The following is a 19,781-nucleotide window of genomic DNA, read 5'->3' on the forward strand; positions in this document are numbered from 1 at the left end:
TCACTTTCATGAAGAGGCTCTTGGATGCAATCTCAAAAATGACAGAATGATCTCTGTTCGTTTCCCAGGCAAACCATTCAACATTACGGTTATCCAAGTCTATGCCCCAACCAGTAATGCTGACGAAGCTAAAGTTGAATGATTCTGTGAAGACCTACAAGGCCTTCTAGATGTAGCACACAAAAAAGATGTCCTTTTCAGTATAGGGGAGTGGAATGCAAAAATAGGAAGTGAAGAAATACCTGGAGTAACAGGCAAATTTGGCCTTGGAGTACAGAAGAAACAGGGCAAAGACTAGTAGAGTTTTGCCAAAAGAACGCACTGGTCATAACAAACATCCTCTTCCAACGACACAAGAGAAGACTCTACACATGGACACCACCAGATGGTCAATAGTGAAATCAAACTGATTATATTCTTTGCAGCCAAAGATGGAGAAGCTCTATACAGTCAGCAAACACAAGACTGGGAGCTGACCATGGCTCAGATCATGAACTCCTTGTTGCCAAATTCAGACAAATTGAAAAGTAGGGGAAACCCCTAGACCATTCAGGTATGACCTAAATCAAATCCCTTACTATTATACAGTGGAAGTGACAAATAGATTCAAGGGCTTAGGTCTGATAGACAGAGTGCCTGAAGAACTATGGACTTAAGTTCGTGACATTTTACAGGAGGCAGTGATCAAGACCATCCCCAAGAAGAAGAAATGCAAAAAGGCAAAATGGTTGTCCGAGGAGGGCTTACAAGTAGCTAAGAAAAGAAGAGAAGCAAAAGGCATTGGAGAAAAGGAAAGAATACCCATTTGAATGCAGAGTTCCAAAGAATAGCAAGGAGGGATAAGAAAGCCTTCCTCAGTGATCAGTACAAAGAAATAGAGGAAGACAACAGAATGGGAAAGACTAGAGATCACTTCAAGAAAATTAGAGATACCAAGGGAACTTTTCATGCAAAGATGGGCACAATAAAGGACAGAACTGGTATGCACCTAACAGAAGCAGAAGATGTTAAGAAGAGGTGGCATGAATACATAGAAGAACTATACAGAAAAGATCTTCTCAGCCCAGAGAATCTCACGATGGTGTGATCAGTCACCTAGAGCCAGACATCCTGGAATGTGAAGTCAAGTGGGCTTTAGGAAGCTTCACTATGAACAAGGCTAGTGGAGGTGATGGAATCCCCGTTGAGCTATTTCAAATCCTAAAAGATGAGGCCATGAAAGTGGTGCACTCAATATGCCAGCAAATTTGGAAAACTCAGCAGTGGCCACAGGACTGGAAAAGGTCAGTTTTCATTCCAGTCCTAAAGAAGGGCAATGCCAAAGAATGCTCAAACTATCATACAGTTGCACTAGTCTCACACACTAGCAAAGTAATGCTCAAAATTCTCCACGCCAAGCTTCAGCAATATGTGAACTGCGAAATTCTAGATGTTCAAGCTGGATTTAGAAAAGGCAGAGGAACCAGAGATCAAATTGTCAACATCTGCTGGATCATCATAAAAGCAAGAGTTCCAGAAAAACATCTACTTCTGCTTTATTGACTATGCCAAAGCCTTTGACTGTGTGGATCACAACAAGCTATGGAAAATTCTTAAAGAGATGAGAATACCTTGCTACCTTACCTGCCTCCTGATAAGTCTTTATGCAGGTCAGGAAGCAACAGTTAGAACTGGATATGGAACAACAGACTGGTTCCAAGTCAGGAAAGGAGTACATCAGGGCTGTATATTGTCACCCTGCTTATTTAACTTATATGCAGAGTACATCATTAGAGATGCTGTGCTGGATGAAGAAAAAGCTGGAATCAACATTGCTGGGAGAAGTATCAATAATGTCAGATACGCAAAGGATACCACACTTACAGCAGAAAGCAAAGAACTAAAGAGCCTCTTGATGAAAGTGAAAGAGGAGAATGAAAAAGTTGGCTTAAATCTCAACATTCAGAAAACTAAGATCATGGCGTCTGGTCCTATCACTTCCTGGCAAATAGATGGGGAAACAGTGGAAACAGTGAGAGACTTTGTTTTCTTGGGCTCCAAAATCACTGCAGATGGTGACTGCAGCCATGAAATTAGAAGATGCTTGTTCCTTGGAAGAAAGTTATGACCAACCTAGACAGCATATTGAAAAGCAGAGACATTACTTTTCCAACAAAGGTCCCTCTAGTCCAAGCTATGGTTTTTCCCATTCATGTATGAATGTGAGAGTTGGACTATAAAGAAAGCTGAGCACCAAAGAATTGATGCTTTTGAACTGTGGTGTTGGAGAAGAGTCTTGAGAGTCCCTTGGACAGAAAGGAGATCCAAACAGTCCACCTTTTTCCTAAAGGAAATCAGTCCTGAGTATTCATTGGAAGGACTGATGTTGAAGCTGAAACTCCATACTTTGGCCACCTGTTGAGAAGAATTGACTCATTTGAGAAGACCTCATGAGAAATGCTGGACTGAAAGAAACACAGCTGGAATCAAGATTGCCGGGAGAAATATCAATCACCTCAGATATGCAGATGACACCATCCTTATGGCAGAAAGTGAAGGGGAACTCAAAAGCCTCTTGATGAAAGTGAAAGAGGAGAGTGAAAAAGTTGGCTTAAAGCTCAACATCCAGAAAACAAAGATCATGGCATCCGGTCCCATCGCTTCATGGAAATAGATGGGGAAACAGTGGAAACATGGTCAGACTTTATTTTTTGGGGGCTTCAAAATCACTGCAGATGGTGACTGTAGCCATGAAATTAAAAGACGCTTACTCCTTGGAAGAAAAGTTTTGACCAACATAGATAGCATATTCAAAAGCAGAGAGATTACTTTGCCGACTAAGGTCCATCTAGTCAAGGCTATGGTTTTTCCTGTGGTCATGTATGGATGTGAGAGTTGGACTGTAAAGAAAGCTGAGCGCCGAAGAATTGATGGTTTTGAACTGTGGTGTTGGAGAAGACTCTTGAGAGTCCCCTGGACTGCAAGGAGATCCAACCAGTCCATTCTGAAGAAGATCAGCCCTGGGATTTCTTTGGAAGGAATGATGCTTAAGCTGAAACTCCGGAACTTTGGCCACCTCATGCGAAGAGTTGACTCACTGGAAAAGACTTTGATGCTAGGAGGGATTGGAGGCAGGGGGAGAAGGGGACGACAAAGGATGAGATGGCTGGATGGCATCACTGACTCGATGGACGTGAGTCTGAGTGAACTCCGGGAGTTGGTGATGGACAGGGAGGCCTGGCGTGCTGCGATTCATGGGGTCGCAAAGAGTCGGACACGACTGAGCGACTGAACTGAACTGAACTGAACTGATGCTGGAAAAGATTGAAGGCAGGAGAAGAGGGGGATGACAGAGGACGAGATGGTTGGATGGAATCGCCGACTCAATGAATATGAGTTTGAGTAAACTCCGGGAGTTGTTGATGGACAGGGAGGCCTGGCATTCTGCAGTCCACGGGATGACTGAGTGACTGAATTGAAATTAGCACAGTCAAAGGCTTTAGCATAGTCAATGAAACAGAAGTAGAATATTTTTCTGGAATTCATTTGCTTTCTCTATGATCCAACAATTGTTGGCAGTTTGATCTCTGGTTCCTCTGCTCTTTGTAGACCTAGCTTGTACATCTGGAAGTTCTTGTTTCAAGTACTGTTGAACGGTTGAAAGCATAACCTTTCTAGCGTGAGAAGTGAGTGCAATTTTTCATTAGTTTGTTCATTCTTCAGTTCTTCCCTTCTTGGAAATTGGGATGAAGGTTGACGGCTTCCAGTCCTGTGGCCACTGCTGGGTTTTTCAAATTTGGTGACCTTTTAAATGCCATGCTTAGTGACTCAGTGTCTAAGTTGGATTGTAGCCCAACCTCTGTCCCTGGTGATTCTCCAGGCAAGAATACTAGAGTAGGTTGCCATGCCCTCTTCCAGGGCGTCTTCTCAGCCTAGTGATTGAACCCAGATCTCCTGCATTGCAGGCAGACTGTACCATCTGAGCCCACAGGGAAGCCCACTTTTATAGCATCATCGTTTAGGATTTTAAATAGCTGTGCTGGAATTTGATCACCTCCGCTAGCTTTATTGGCAGCAGTGCTGCCTAAGGCCCACTTGAGTTCACACTCCAGCATATCTGGCTCTAGGTAAGTGACCAAACTGGGTCATTAATATCTTTTTTGTACATTTCTTCTGTGTATTCTTGCCGTCTCTTCTTGATCTATTCTGCTTCTATTAGTTCTTTACTATTTTGTCCTTTATTGTGCCCATCTTTGTATAACATGTTCCTTTGATATCTCCACTTTTCTTGAAGAAATCTCTAATCTTTCCCCTTCTGTTGCTTTCTTCCATTTCTTTGCATTGTTCATTGAAGAAGGCCTTCTTGGCTCTACTTGCTATTCTCTGAAACTCTGTCTATATTCGGTTGCGTATATCTTTCCCTTTGTCCCTTGCTTTTCACTTCTCTTCTTTCCTCAGCTATTTGTAAAGCCTCCTCAGACAATCGCTTTGCCTTCTTGCATTGCTTTTTCTTTGAGAGGGTTTTGGTCAGTGCCTCCTGTATAATATTACAAACCTCTCTCTATAGTTCTTCAGGCACTCTTTTATCAGATCTAATCCCTTGAATCTATTCATCACCTCCACTGTATAATCATTGGGGATTTTATTTATGTCATACCTGACTGGCCTAGTTGTTTTCCCTGTTTTCTTTAGTTTAAGCCTGAATTCTTTAGCTGGAAACTGACCACAGTCAGCTCCAGGTCTTGTTTTTGCTGACTGAGTAGTGCTTCTCCATCTTCAACTGCAAAAATATATAATCCATGTGGTTTTTTTATTGACCCGTTGGTGATGTCCATGTGTAGAACTGTCTCTTGTGTTGTTGAAAAAGGGTTTTGTTATGACTCTTCACAGAATTTTCTTGGCCTTTGCCCTGCTTCATTTTGTACTCCAAGGCCAAACTTGCCTGTTACTCCAGGTATCTCTTGATTTCCTGCTTTTGCATTCTAATCACCTATGATGAAAAGGACATCATTTTTTGGTGTTAATTCTAGGATGTCTTCTATGTCTTCATAGAACTGATCAACTTTAGCTTCTTCGCCATCAGTCGTTGAGGCATAGACTTGGTTTATTGTGATGTTGAATGGTTTGACTTGGAAATGAACCGAGATCATCCAGTTTTTTATTTTCTTGGGGGGTTGCATCCAAGTACTGCATTTCGTATTCTTTTTTTTTTTTTTTGAGGTATGTCTTTTCATTTATTCAAAATTTGTTTAAGAAAAGTTCTATTGACTTCTTTAAGCATTTTCTACTATTGTTTCTTCTTCTTTTTTTTTTAAATTTACTTTAACATTTTTTTTAATTTTTAATTTATTTTTAGTTTTTTATTTTTTAAATTTTAAAATCTTTAATTCTTACATGCATTCCCAAACATGAACCCCCCTCCCACCTCCCCTCCCCATAACATCTTTCTGGGTCATCCCCATGCACCAGCCCCAAGCATGCTGCATCCTGCGTCAGACATAGACTGGCGATTCAATTCACATGATAGTATACATGTTGGAATGTCATTCTCCCAAATCATCCCACCCTCTCCCTCTCCCTCTGAGTCCAAAAGTCCATTATACACATCTGTGTCTCTTTCCCTGTCTTGCATACAGGGTCGTCATTGCCATCTTCCTAAATTCCATATATATGTGTTAGTATACTGTATTGGTGTTTTTCTTTCTGGCTTACTTCACTCTGTATAATCGGCTCCAGTTTCATCCATCTCATCAGAACTGATTCAAATGAATTCTTTTTAACGGCTGAGTAATACTCCATTGTGTATATGTACCACAGCTTTCTTATCCATTCATCTGCTGATGGACATCTAGGTTGTTTCCATGTCCTGGCTATTATAAACAGTGCTGCGATGAACATTGGGGTACATGTGTCTCTTTCAATTCTGGTTTCCTCGGTGTGTATGCCCAGCAGTGGGATTGCAATTACTAGAGCTAATCAATGAATATAGTAAAGTTGCAGGATATAAAATCAACACACAGAAATCCCTTGCATTCCTATACACGAATAATGAGAAAGTAGAAAAAGAAGTTAAGGAAACAATTCCATTCACCATTGCAAAGAAAAGAATAAAATACTTAGGAATATATCTACCTAAAGAAACTAAAGACCTATACATAGAAAACTATAAAACACTGATGAAAGAAATCAAAGAGGACACTAATAGATGGAGAAATATACCATGTTCATGGATCGGAAGAATCAATATAGTGAAAATGAGTATACTACCCAAAGCAATTTACAAATTCAACGCAATCCCTATCAAGCTACCAGCCACATTTTTCACAGAACTAGAACAAATAATTTCAAGATTTGTATGGAAATACAAAAAACCTCGAATAGCCAAAGCAATCTTGAGAAAGAAGAATGGAACTGGAGGAATCAACTTGCCTGACTTCAGGCTCTACTACAAAGCCGCAGTCATCAAGACAGTATGGTACTGGCACAAAGACAGACATATAGATCAATGGAACAAAATAGAAAGCCCAGAGATAAATCCACACACATATGGACACCTTATCTTTGACAAAGGAGGCAAGAATATACAATGGAGTAAAGACAATCTCTTTAACAAGTGGTGCTGGGAAAACTGGTCAACCACTTGTAAAAGAATGAAACTAGATCACTTTCTAACACCGCACACAAAAATAAAATGGATTAAAGATCTAAATGTAAGATCAGAAACTATAAAACTCCTAGAGGAGAACATAGGCAAAACACTCTCAGACATAAATCAGAGCAGGATCCTCTATGATCCACCTCCCAGAATGCTGGAAATAAAAGCAAAAATAAACAAATGGGATCTAATTAAAATTAAAAGCTTCTGCACAACAAAGGAAAATATAAGCAAGGTGAAAAGACAGCCTTCTGAATGGGAGAAAATAATAGCAAATGAAGCAACTGACAAACAACTAATCTCAAAAATATACAAGCAACTTCTGCAGCTCAACTCCAGAAAAATAAACGACCCAATCAAAAAATGGGCCAAAGAACTAAATAGACATTTCTCCAAAGAAGACATACGGATGGCTAACAAACACATGAAAAGATGCTCAACATCACTCATTATTAGAGAAATGCAAATCAAAACCACAATGAGGTACCACTTCACACCAGTCAGAATGGCTGCGATCCAAAAATCTGCAAGCAATAAATGCTGGAGAGGGTGTGGAGAAAAGGGAACCCTCCTACACTGTTGGTGGGAATGCAAACTAGTACAGCCACTATGGAGAACAGTGTGGAGATTCCTTAAAAAATTGCAAATCGTATTCTTGATTTTGTATTGTTGATTATGAGGGCTAGTCCATTTATTCTATGTGATTCTTGACCGCAGTAGTAGATACAATGGTTATCTGAATTAAGTTCACCCTTCATGGATCACTGCCTTGTCATGATGATGAGCTTGCATAACTCAGTGAAGCTATGAGCCATGCCCTGTAGGGCCACCCAAGATGGACAGGTCATAGTGGACAGTTAGGAGAAAACGTGGTCCACTGGAGGAAAGAATGGCAAACCACTCTAGTATTCCTGCTGCAAAAACCCCATTAACTATGTAAAAAGGCAAAAAGATATGACACAAAAAGATGAGCCCCCCACACTGGACGGTGTCCAGTATGCTACTGGGGAAGAATGGAGGACAATTACTAGTAACTCTGGAAATAACGAAATGGCTCGGCCAGAGCAGAAATGAGGCTTAGTTGCGGATGTGTCTGGTGATGAAAGTAAAATCCAATGCTGTAAAGAACACTATTGTGTAGGAACCTGGAATGTTAGGTCCATGAATCAAGGTAAATTGGACATGGCCACACAGGAGATGGCAAGAGTAAACATCAATATCTTAGGAGTCAATGAACTAAAATGGATGAGAATGGGTGAATTTAATTCAGATCCTTATTAGTTATCTACTTTTTATATAGTAGTGTGTATTTGTCAATCTCTGTCTTCCAATGTATTTCTTTTATTTCTTAGAGACACCAGTTTCCTCAGTATCCACATACAGCTGACCCTTGAATAATGCAGGTTTAAACTGTACAGGTCCGTTCATATGCAGAGTTGTTTTTTTTTTTTTTTTTTCCCCTTCACAAAATATAATCTACAGTGTTACATTGTCTGAGTTTGGTTGAATCATTGATACAGAACCTTGGATACATGGGCCACACTATAAAGTTACAAACAGATTTTTGCCTACATGCAGGGCCAACACCCCTATGTCCTGCATTGTTTAGGAGTCGACAGTATAAATTTTTAACTTGTATACTAGAAGAACAATTAATTTTGCCTTACTTTTATTTCTTTTCCATACTTCAGTTGCATAGGCTATTGGAAAAACTAATTATGAGCCAACTTTTACTTGGAAGAGAGGACTTCACTTATGCTCCATGAATCACTTTCTCTGGGGCACTGAGCAAGCTGAGAAGTTTCTCTGAGTTGACTTTGTGTTCAATAACATATCTGAGTTTATATGAACAAGTGATAAGGGATCCCTTTTTCAGTTTTTTGTAGTGGGATCTAAAACTTCCATTTATTTTAGTATATAATAATATATCTTGTCTAGTTTAGAGGTAGCATACTACTATTTGTCTCCTGAGGGGAAGAATAGATAAAAATTAATCACTTTGCTGTTACTGATACATTCCTAACGTATTTCTTTAGATTCTTTTTTATTCAGAAATTCTAGTTCTGGATGCACTCTTGAGATAATCAGTTTGCAAACAGAATGTTTGTATAGTCCGTGAAAGCTGTTTTCCTCTCTTTTCTACTCCTCTAAGATTATCATATTTGGCCTTACAATATGCCCAAATTTTGTCTTCAAATTTATTCTATATTTGTTGGTTATACAAGAGGAAGAGAACCAATTAATTTGGAATTAGAAGGAAACTTAACTCATGTTCCTTTGCAGTGCTGGCATTTCCTTTACATCATGTCTGTAAATGTATGTACCAGATTCTCCTTATGTCAAAAGACTGAGAACTCCACCGTCTCGGGGCATTTCTTTTGAATTTTGAGCTGTTGCCCCAAAGATCTTTACCTTTAGACAAAATCTGCCTGTCTCTACCTTCCATTCAGTATTTCTTGTTTTAGCCTCTGGAACTGCATAGAATAGGTGATCCTTTTTATTTAGGGGCTTCTAATTAATTCTGCTTTTTATTTGACCTGTACATTTCTGATTTTTTAAAGAAAAAATACGGGTTTTTCAATTAGAAATCATATGTTGATTTTTAAGAGAAAGAGAATGTTTTCTTGAACTGTCTGGTGGCTGTGTTTCTAATACTTATTTTCCTCACCCTCTGCTGCCCAAGTGTTTTCTCTGTAGGGAAACCTTCAGTTCAGTGCAGTCGCTCAGTCGTGTCTGACTCTTTGCGACCCCATGAATCGCAGCACGCCAGGCCTCCCTGTCCATCACCAACTCCTGGAGTTCACTCAGACTCGCGTCCATCGAGTCAGTGATGCCATCCAGCCATCTCATCCTCGGTCGTCCCCTTCTCCTCCTGCCCCCAATCCCTCCCAGCATCAGAGTCTTTTCCAATGAGTCAACTCTTCTCATGAGGTGGCCAAAGTACTGGAGTTTCAGCTTAAGCATCATTCCTTCCAAAGAAATCCCAGGGCTGATCTCCTTCAGAATGGACTGGTTGGATCTCCTTGCAGTCCAGGGGACTCTCAAGAGTCTTCTCCAACACCACAGTTCAAAACCATCAATTCTTCGGAGCTCAGCCTTCTTCACAGTCCAACTCTCACATCCATACATGACCACAGGAAAACCATAGCCTTGACTAGATGGACCTTAGTCAGCAAAGTAATGTCTCTCTTCTGAATATGCTCTCTAGGTTGGTCATAACTTTTCTTCCAAGGAGTAAGCGTCTTTTAATTTCATGGCTACAGTCACCATCTGCAGTGACTTTGGAGCCCCCCAAAATAAAGTCTGATACTATTTCCACTGTTTCCCCATCTATTTCCCATGGAGTGATGGGACCGGATGCCATGATGTTCGTTTTCTGAATGTTGAGCTTTAAGCCAACTTTTTCGCTCTCCTCTTTCACTTTCATCAAGAGGCTTTTAGCTCCTCTTCACTTTCTGCCATAAGGATGGTGTCATCTGCATATCTGAGGTGATTGATATTTCTCCCGGCAATCTTGATTCCAGCTTGTGTTTCTTCCAGTCCAGCGTTTCTCATGATGTACTCTGCACAGAAGTTAAATAAGCAGGGTGACAATATACAGCCTTGACGTACACCTTTTCCTATTTGAAACCAGTCTGTTGTTCCATGTCCAGTTCTAACTGTTGCTTCCTGACCTGCATACAGATTTCTCAAGAGGCAGGTCAGGTGGTCTGGTATACCCATCTGTTTCAGAATTTTCCACAGTTTGTGATCCACACAGTCAAAGGCTTTGGCATAGTCAATAAAGCAGAAATAGATGTTTTTCTTGAACTCTCTTGCTTTTTCCATGATCCAGCAGATGTTGGCAATTTGATCTCTGGTTCCTCTGCCTTTTCTAAAACCAGCTTGAACATCAGGAAGTTACTAGAATGCTATTACTCTGAACCTTACCCAACAGAGAAAAGCAGTAACTCTTCAAAGGCTCAGTGGTTCCTCTAATCAAAGACACCTTTTCTCTTGGATTCAGTTGACATTTTTTTTTTTTGAAACTTGAGAAGTTAAGTTTATTTATATAGTTATATGATGTGTAAAAATAACCCCAAACATTTAAATAACTCATATTAAAGAAGTTTTCTTTATGCATATCAAATTTTATGCATAAATTATCGAAGTACTTTGAATCATCTTGCTATTCATTTTGCTGAAAGTCTGTGCTAAAATTCATAAAAGTCTGTAGTTGAAAGCTATGGAGTGGGAAGGTGAGGTTTTAATACCTGCTACCAGGTTCATCACTGACCTTCTGGGTGTTTTGATTCTGCTGGTTATTTTTAAAAATTGAGATGAAACATTTTATATAGTTGGGGATATTTATTTGCAGGCAGCAGAAATAACCTCTGTACAACTTAGACAAGAAAAAAGGAAACCAGGAGATATCTGAGTAGCCAGGTCTAAGGAAAGCAGGATTCAAAAGCGCCCCAGGGACCTCATCCTTAGGAGTGTTCTTCCAGAAAGCATTCTCTCCCAATTTTGGTGGCAATTTTCCAGTTGGCTTGACAGACTTTGTGCCGGATATCTTTTGGCAGTTTGGAGCCTCTTCTGTTTTTAAGCCTATTGGAAGTTGCTTTTGTTTTCTCCCACAGATATACTGATTTAATAAAATCTTGAAGCCTGTAGTATTTTTTTTTCTGATAATATTTTTGGTTTTGTTGTACCTTTCCAGGTTGGGGAGTGATGGTTAGTGTTTCCTATTTCCTACTTATTCTGTCTTCATTTTTTTTTTTTTTTAATGAGGAGCGTAAAAGAGAATAAAAAGTTATACCGCTGCAGTCAGTGTAAGCATTTAAAGCTATAAAATTTCCTTTAAGTATTATATTTTGAGTTAGATTACATTTTGAGTTTTTTTAAAATTAGTCTATTTTCTAATTTTCATGACAATTCTCCTTTGATCATTGAATTATATAGAGGTAAGCTTTTAAATTTCCATAAATATGAGATTTTACTGGCTTGATTTTTGATGCTGATTTCTAATCTAATTCTTTTATTGTTGGAGAAAAATTATATATATATATATACATATATACATATATATATATAATAGTGATTGTTTGTAATTTTTGAGATTTGCTCTGTGTCCCAGTATGTGGGCATATGTTGTAAAAGGCCAGTGAGTGCCTGAAGAGAGTGTGTGAATACACGTGGGTATAAAAACTGCAAGGGTCTGTATTACATGAAATCAAATAAACTGTAGAGCTCCTTTTTCTTCATCTGCTTTATCTATGACTTCCTGAAAAAGACTTGTTATAGTGATAACTATTATGGTGATATACTGTTATGGTACTTAATATATTCCAGGTACTATTTTAAAGGCTTTACTTGTATTAATTTAATATGTATTCCTCATTTTTATCTTAGATCTATTACTTCTACTTTACATATTTTTAGACTGGGTACCCTTTTTGCTGGGTACTAATACCTGGTGGTTGGAATCTCTTAATCTTTGTGTATTGACTTATTCATCTCTAGTAATATTTTTAACTTGAACGTCTTTTTTTTTTTTCTGATGCTGATATAGTGACACAGGCTTTTTTCTATTAGTATTAATTAAATTTTAATATTAATGTTACTATTTGCCCATCATATTCTTCTCATCCCAGATTTGTGTGTTCTTTTATTTGAAGCCTGTCTCATCAGTTGCCCATGGGTGGATTTTGCTTTGATCCAGTTTTGTCTAATAGTGGTAGTGGAGTATGATCATTAAAATCAAGGACCTTAAGGCCATATTGTTTGGATTCAGGTTGTTGTTTGGGATATTGATATCTGACAGCTATAATTCTACGCTTGGGGAAAGGAGGTGTTTTGACGTTGCTTTATTTAGACCTTTAACCTCTCCTCATGTTATATGCTCCGAATCTCACTCCTGCTCCCCTGTGAATGAGCTACCTGATATATTCATGTTTTGATTCTCTGTGGTCTTTGTTCTTACCCTTTCAGTGTCTCCCTACCGCATTGCACTTTATGGTCTGTTTCCTTAGTCATCTACTTCTTATCTCCTGAAAATGTATTGAGGTAACTCTTAAATGAGCACAATAAAACTGTTTACTTACAGAATTGTCTGAGGTGAGTCAATAGATATACAGAAGTTTGAACCACAGCTGGCACATCAGAAGTGCTCAGAAAGATTGCTCTTGTTTCATCACTGGTATTAGTATTATAGTTTGACTTTTAATGCTCTTGGCCACCTTGAAAGTATCTAGAATCCTGTCTGTTATTTATCACTATGAATTGCATCATCAGATTTATTGCTTTTATTTTATAATGTGGGCTTCCCTGGTGGCTTAGTGGTAAAGAATCTGCCTTCAGTGCGGGAGCTGCAGGAGGCGGGGGTTTGATCCTGGGTTGGGAAGATCCTATGGAGAAGGAAATGGCAACCCATTCCAGTATTCTTGCCGAAAGAATCCCATGGGCAGAGGAGCTTGGCTGGCTACAGTCCATAGGGTTGTGGAGAGTCAGACATGACTGAAGTGACTTAGCATGCATGCACAGTCCTGTCATTTGTCACTATGAGTCTCATCATCAGATTTATTGTTTCATTTTATAATAAAGTTTTTCTTTGTTTTGACTTTTTTCTTCCTCAGGCAGCTAGGGGGACATAACTTTGGTGTATCTCAATTTAGCATGTTGAAAGTAGTAATTGAATTTAATGGAATTAAAACTCATTTCCTAGAAAGAATATATTACAATTAACCTATATGATAAATTTAAACTTGGACAGTTTTTATATTTGAAAGGCATAGGATACTTTGAGTTAGCTGATAGACTAGATTCTGAATTCCTTATTCAGAGATTAAAAACTCTATTAAAGTGATTTTTTTTTCCCTAAGTGGGAATCTCTGTATTTTCATTAAATTTATGTTAAAAAGAACATTAGTGGTGGGGATTGTACACAACAATGTTCTTAATGCCGCTTAATGAATGTTCTTAATGCCGCTTAATGAATGTTCTTAATGCCACTAAAACTATGCACTTCAAAATAGTTAAAGTGGCACATTTTATGTTACATATATTTTACCATAATTTTTAAAAAAGAATGCTAGTTATTTTTAAAAAATCACTAGTCTCACACTGAAAGAAGTTGTTCACCACTGTGGAAATTTAAGTCTCATGGACTATACAGATGGAGTGAGTGGAACATCTTGGTGTCAGCATGCTGACTTACATTTTCTTTCTTTCTTCAGCCATATATGATTCTCATTCGTTTCCTAATGTGAGCTTTATTTTTTAACTTTATTTTTATTCTTTAACAGGAAGGAAAAGCTGATGCGATGCTCTCAATGCCGAATCGCCAAATACTGTAGTGCTAAGTGTCAGGTAAGAATTCTGCTGTATATAAGTTCTCTACTCTTAAATTTGTTCTCCGTTATGCCTGTTGAACTATCTGTTTCATCATAATCTTTTATTTATTGTAACATTGTTTTCTTTCAACTTAAAAATCATATATGTATATGGCAAAATTATATATATATAATATATAAACTCTATATAGTATATAAATATATACATGTATATGTGCGTATATATATGTGTCTGACTCTTTGTGACCCCATGAACTGTAGCCCACCAGGTTCCTCTGTCCATGGAATTTTCCAGGCACGAATACTGGAGCAGGTTGCCATGTCTTTCTCCCAACCCAGGGATCTTCCCTGGATCTCTCTGATGCAGGGATCATACCTGCGTCTCTTGCATCTCCTGCATTGGCAGGAAGGTGCTTTACCAGCTGAGCCATCTGCCAAGCTCATGTATCATTGAAGAAAAGTTAAATGTTTACTCCTCTCCATCTTCTTGTCCTCTTGACCTCAATCCCATTTCTCAGAGCTGTTAAGTTTCTTGTGTAACTTTGAAGCATTTTTTTGTGCAAACGCATTCATGTATCTTTACCTTTTGTTTTAAAAAGCAGATACAGGTTATTCTGGCACAGATTCTTGTATACTTTGATTTGTCTTTTCATTTAATAATCTATCTAGAACAACTTTTGTCATCATTTTGTTTATTCTATTACACGAATATACCACAATCATAATTTCCCCACTAGTGAATGTATGATTTTTTCCCCCAATACTTGGTATTGCCAGTAGTGCTCCAATAAACGTCCTTTTGTGCACATATTTGCACACTTGTGCAAATTAATTGTAGGACAAATTTTTCCACATTATATTGATTAGTAAAAGGATATATGTAGTTTGAATTTTTAAAGATAATGCCTAGTGTGTTTCAAGAGTTTGAGTTAATTTGCAACAACTGACAGTCTATGAGAGTACTGCTGTTCACATCTTTGAAATTCTTTAAAGGATGTATAATTAACATTCAACATGACCTTTTCTTCTAACCTTATGATTAATCATTTAATAAGAAATTTAATTATGCTCTAATGAATTGTGTCATAATAAAAAGTGTTAATTGGAGGTTTTGTGTTTGTGTCACTTATCACCTACCCTCCATCCCTACATTTTGTTTCCTATTTTGGTGTGTGTGTGTATGTGTGTGTACCATACATGTATACACACACAAGTGAAAATTCCTCTTTTCCTTCTTTTAAATCTAGGCTGTGCTTATCTGAAGGATTTCTGTTATATCACTTTTTCCTTTAAAAATAATTTCTCCAGACTACAGATAGAGTGTTCTAAATGGAAAAGAAACCGAAACATACAAAAATTAGAGGACCCATTTTAATAATATTCTGCCATCAGTCCAATTAAATTATCTCAGAGGAAGCACTGAATCTCTCTGGGCCTTAGTTTCCTGTTTGTCCTGCTACTAAGAGCTCATATGTATTAGACATCTACTATATGCCATGCCCTATTGTATTCAATTTATTCTTAACAAGAATCTTCAAAGGACTAACTATTATTATTATGCTTATTTTACTATTAAGGAAATGGAGGTGTAAGAATGGCAAGCAGCCTGCCAAACATTCTACAGCTTGTAGGCTCTGCAGTTTGTTAAATGAATCCAGGTAGTCAGAATCCAAACTCTTAATGTCTCTTCTAACCCTAAATTTCATTCTTGCTCTAACATTCTGATTAGCTTTCCATTTTCTATTGTAATCTCCTTTTCATTCCTGGCCTTTATTTTATTTTTAATAAGGATGTACATCCTCATGAGTACATCCCCAAGGAATGCAAACAAAAAAAAATACAAGAAATAGAAGGTTAGAAATAACATTTTCCTAATAAAAATAAGGAACATGAAAATCAATTGAATGCGCTATACCTCATTTTGTAAACCAAAAATTCTATCAGAATTTTAAAGATGTCAGAGTTGTATAAGATCATCAGCAATAATAGCAACAAAAAGCGAAATATGAAAACAAATCCACCCCTTTTCTGCAAGATATATTCTGGAAAGACTGTCCGTGGTGATGGTTTAGATATTTTATTCGTGTGAAACTGAGCTACACGTTTCAGGGAACTTCAAGTTAAGAAGACTCCATCTAGAACCAATGAGTTATCATGTTACTTGATACAGATTTTCTCGCTAAGCTTCCTTTCTGTTCTCAATGACCTGAACATTTGCTTTTATTTCCCCTTGTTTTTATGAATGTTTTCCCCAGTGCTACTCCCTCCTTTTATAGTACATTCAAGAAACAAAAAAGCAAAACCCATTATCTGGTTAGAATGAGTAGAGGAAGTCTGGTGGGTAGGTTTGTCATTTTGATTCATTATAGTGCGTGTATTTTTACCACATATATTAGCTGTTTACTGTAGCATTAATAATAGTGTCATCGTCAGATACTGTAGAAGGCAATAGGAAAATAGCTAGTAAGATGAAAGATACCATCTATAACACAGTTAGTGCATATGCTTGTGTGTGTGTGTCGGGGGGGGGGCGGTTATGGAGTGTGTGCACAAAGGTGGTGTGGGGGTCGGAGAATGGCCGGAACACATGCATTTAAACTGCTCTGTTAAACTCACCCTTAAGGTACAACATTAAACACTGTAATTATTGCGGATACCTTCAAAGGAGCACAAAATTAAACTGACAACTGAACTATGAACTGTAATGAACAAGAGTACTTGGAATGGAAATTGATAGAGAAGATGTGAATTCATAACATAAAATCTATAATACGTTTACCCGAGGGGGGCATAACTTTTGTTCACAAGCTTAGCATTTGATGTGTGTGGCCATTGCATCAGTGAGTTGTCTACAGGAGGCTGAGGTGTTACTGGGTGTAATGTTCCCTGAGTCCATAAGAAAGATATCAGTGGCATCAGTTTTCACACCTCATTTTTAAACATAAGTGAAACCGGGATGCATTTGCATTATAAAAGTTAGCACACTATAGACTGAAAGTGAAAGTGAAGTCGCTCAGTCGTGTCTGACTCTTTGCGACCCCATGGACTGTAGCCTACCAGGCTCCGCCCTCCATGGGATTCTCCAGGTAAGAGTACTGGAGTGGGTTGCCATGTAAAACGTGTTCTTCCTCCATTCCTACTTCTGTTTTTCGGAGGTAATCTCTTTGTGTTTGTTTTGTGAGTGGAAGATATACATGAAAACTGTTACTATATGTTTCATACATAGTATACACATATGTACATATTTACTGCTGTGTGAGAAATGTTTATATTCTTCTGTGTAGACTCTGTTATGGGGTGTCAGATATTGTAGTAGATGGGCTGTGGCTTATATATGGGATCCAGTTTTATTTCTATATTGGCATAATCAGAATATCACCAATGGTTATGAGTCAAAGAGGAAGAGCAAGCTAAGTTTTCTTACAAAAATTCTCAAAATTTGTAGAGAATTTGTATCAATTCTCAAAAATTGATAGCAAATAAACCAGTTTCAGACAGGTTCACCAGTTATTACTTCATCTCTGTTGGATTTAATTTGATTCACAATATGTACATTTCTAATTGAATTAAGTGCTGAGCAAAATAAGCACTAGGTACCACATCAAACTGCAGTTTATCTACTTTTTAAAAGTACTATATTAGCAGGAAGAGGCTCTATTTTATGTTGGTAATTATAGACCTCTTTAAAAATGTGAATCATATTTTTGAGTTTGCATTTGATGTTTAGTTGTAGAATGATTTGATTCATTTTTGATGAATCCCACATTCGTGAGCACTTAGCAGGGTGATTTAATGAGTTGTCACACCCAAAATGATGATAATGAAGAAAGCCGAACTGGGCTTCAGGCTGCTAGGATATGCACTGGGTGCTCTGTAGAGAAGTTGACTTCATGTCTAATTGTGAACAGAAAAAGAATACTGTATAAAGGTTACAATTATTTGATCATGTTTAACTTTAGATTTCTACAGCATTCTGCGGGCTTGAGCTTTTCTTATCTCACTCTATGTTTTGCCGGTGGAATGATGCCCTCTACTCCCATGGCTTCGATTGGCATCTCTGTGTTAATTTTTCTCAGAACTCCATCTCCAGCCTCTTCCTTTCTCCTGAGCACCAGACCCACATCTTCCAGGCACCTCTGCTTGGTGTCTCAAATCTTGTGTATCTATACCTGAGGGCGTTATCTTCCCCAGACCTGCTTTACTCTGTGTTTTTCTACCTTAGTAAATAATCTCACCAACCACTCAGCAGTCCCAGGTGCCACGGTGTCATCCTCTCTGATTTACATTCTTCTTAACCCCGCATCCCATTCCCCACCATGTTCTGCTTATTCTTCCACCTGAAGCTCTGCACTGGCTCACTTCTCTCTAGCTTCTCTACAACTACTCTTGTGCACGTTACCATGATCTCTTTCCCAAGGTTATCTGCAGTCTTTAATCTGCCAGCTTCTATTTTCTACACAGGAACCAGAGTGATTTTTTTTTTTTTTTCCTAGAGAAAGTGTTAGTTGCTCAATTGTGTCTGACTCTTTGAGACCCCATGGACTGCAGCCTGCCTGGCTCCTCTGTCCATGGAATTCTCCAGGCAAGAATACTGGAGTGGGTAGCCAATCCCTTCTCCAGGGGATCTTCCTGAGCAAGGGATCAACTGGGGACTTCTGCATTGCAAGCAGATTCTGTACTCTCTGAGCCACCAGGGAAATGCCAGCATAGTCTCTCACTCACCAGTTTTAGACCCTGGCCCTCCTTTTCCTCAGGATGAAATTCAAACTCACAGACTTTACCATGTTTTTACTTCAGGGCCTTTGGCTATGGAAGTTCCTGGACCTAGACCAGAAGTCTCCCCCTAGCTACTGAATTTCTATTTATCCTTTAGAACTTGGATTAAATGTCACTCCCTTCTTTCCTAACCCCCTGAAACTAGTTTGTGTTCTTTCTTTATCATACAGAAAACTAATTGTGTTAATTTAGGGGTTTAAGTTCCTGTGTCTAGTTAGACGTCAGGCTCCTTGAGGGTGTGCTCTATGCTGCAGATGTAGTATGATTTGTTGAGTGATTGAATGATTGAATGAATACCTTTCATTAGTGATAATTGTTGAGTTAGATTTTAAAAATTACAGCATCTCTAAATAACCTATCTGTAGTAATATTTCTTTCTAATGGAAATATAAATAACATTTAATGCTGTGTTAATTTTAGATATACAACATAATGATTTGATAGGTATATATTTGATAGATCATCACAATAAGTTTAGTTAACATCCATCACCACATGTAATTATCATGTTTTTTATTGTGATGAGAACATTTTTTAAGATTATTCTTTTATCACTTTCAGATATACAATACAGTATTGTTAACTATAGTCACTATCCTGTATGTTACATCCCAGGAATTATTTAATTCTTATAAAGTGGAAATTTGTATCACTTGACCATCTTTACCTCCTCCCCAGTCTCCTGCCTCTGGTAAATACCTACCTATTTGTTTTCTGTAAGTTTTCTTTTCTTTTTTTTTTTTTTTTACTCCATGTACAAGTGAGACATAGTAATATTTTTTGATTCACCAGTATAGATATTATCTGTTAACTTTCTGCTCTGATGGACAGGGAATGTAGCTTACCTTTTCAAGAAGAATAGGTAAGCTTACCTTACCTATGCAAGAAGACAGACAGGCATCTCCTTCCTGTCCTTCTTCTTGCATAGCTATATCAGGATCCTCCATTCTTCCAGAGTTTATCCAACAGATATTCACTGAGTATCTGCTAGCTAGTCACTGTTGTAAATTGGAATTAGAGTGGTGGGCAGTTAGCACTGA

At 38.1% G+C, this 19,781-nt stretch overlaps 1 protein-coding gene across 4 annotated transcripts in view; it reads left to right on the top strand.

Moving 5' to 3' along the window:
• SMYD3 (SET and MYND domain containing 3) overlaps positions 1 to 19,781 on the top strand; it is a 770,036-nt gene that overhangs the window by 159,229 nt on the left and 591,026 nt on the right. For all 4 annotated transcript variants that reach the window (XM_027976324.3, XM_060396390.1, XM_042257173.2 and 1 more), the window contains one exon: positions 13,918 to 13,981. In XM_027976324.3, the coding sequence (XP_027832125.2) occupies positions 13,918 to 13,981 (64 nt within the window). The remainder of the gene's footprint in view (positions 1 to 13,917; positions 13,982 to 19,781) is intronic.

Source organism: Ovis aries, chromosome 12 (genome assembly GCF_016772045.2).
Source record: "Ovis aries strain OAR_USU_Benz2616 breed Rambouillet chromosome 12, ARS-UI_Ramb_v3.0, whole genome shotgun sequence".
NCBI classification, from domain to species: domain Eukaryota; kingdom Metazoa; phylum Chordata; class Mammalia; order Artiodactyla; family Bovidae; genus Ovis; species Ovis aries.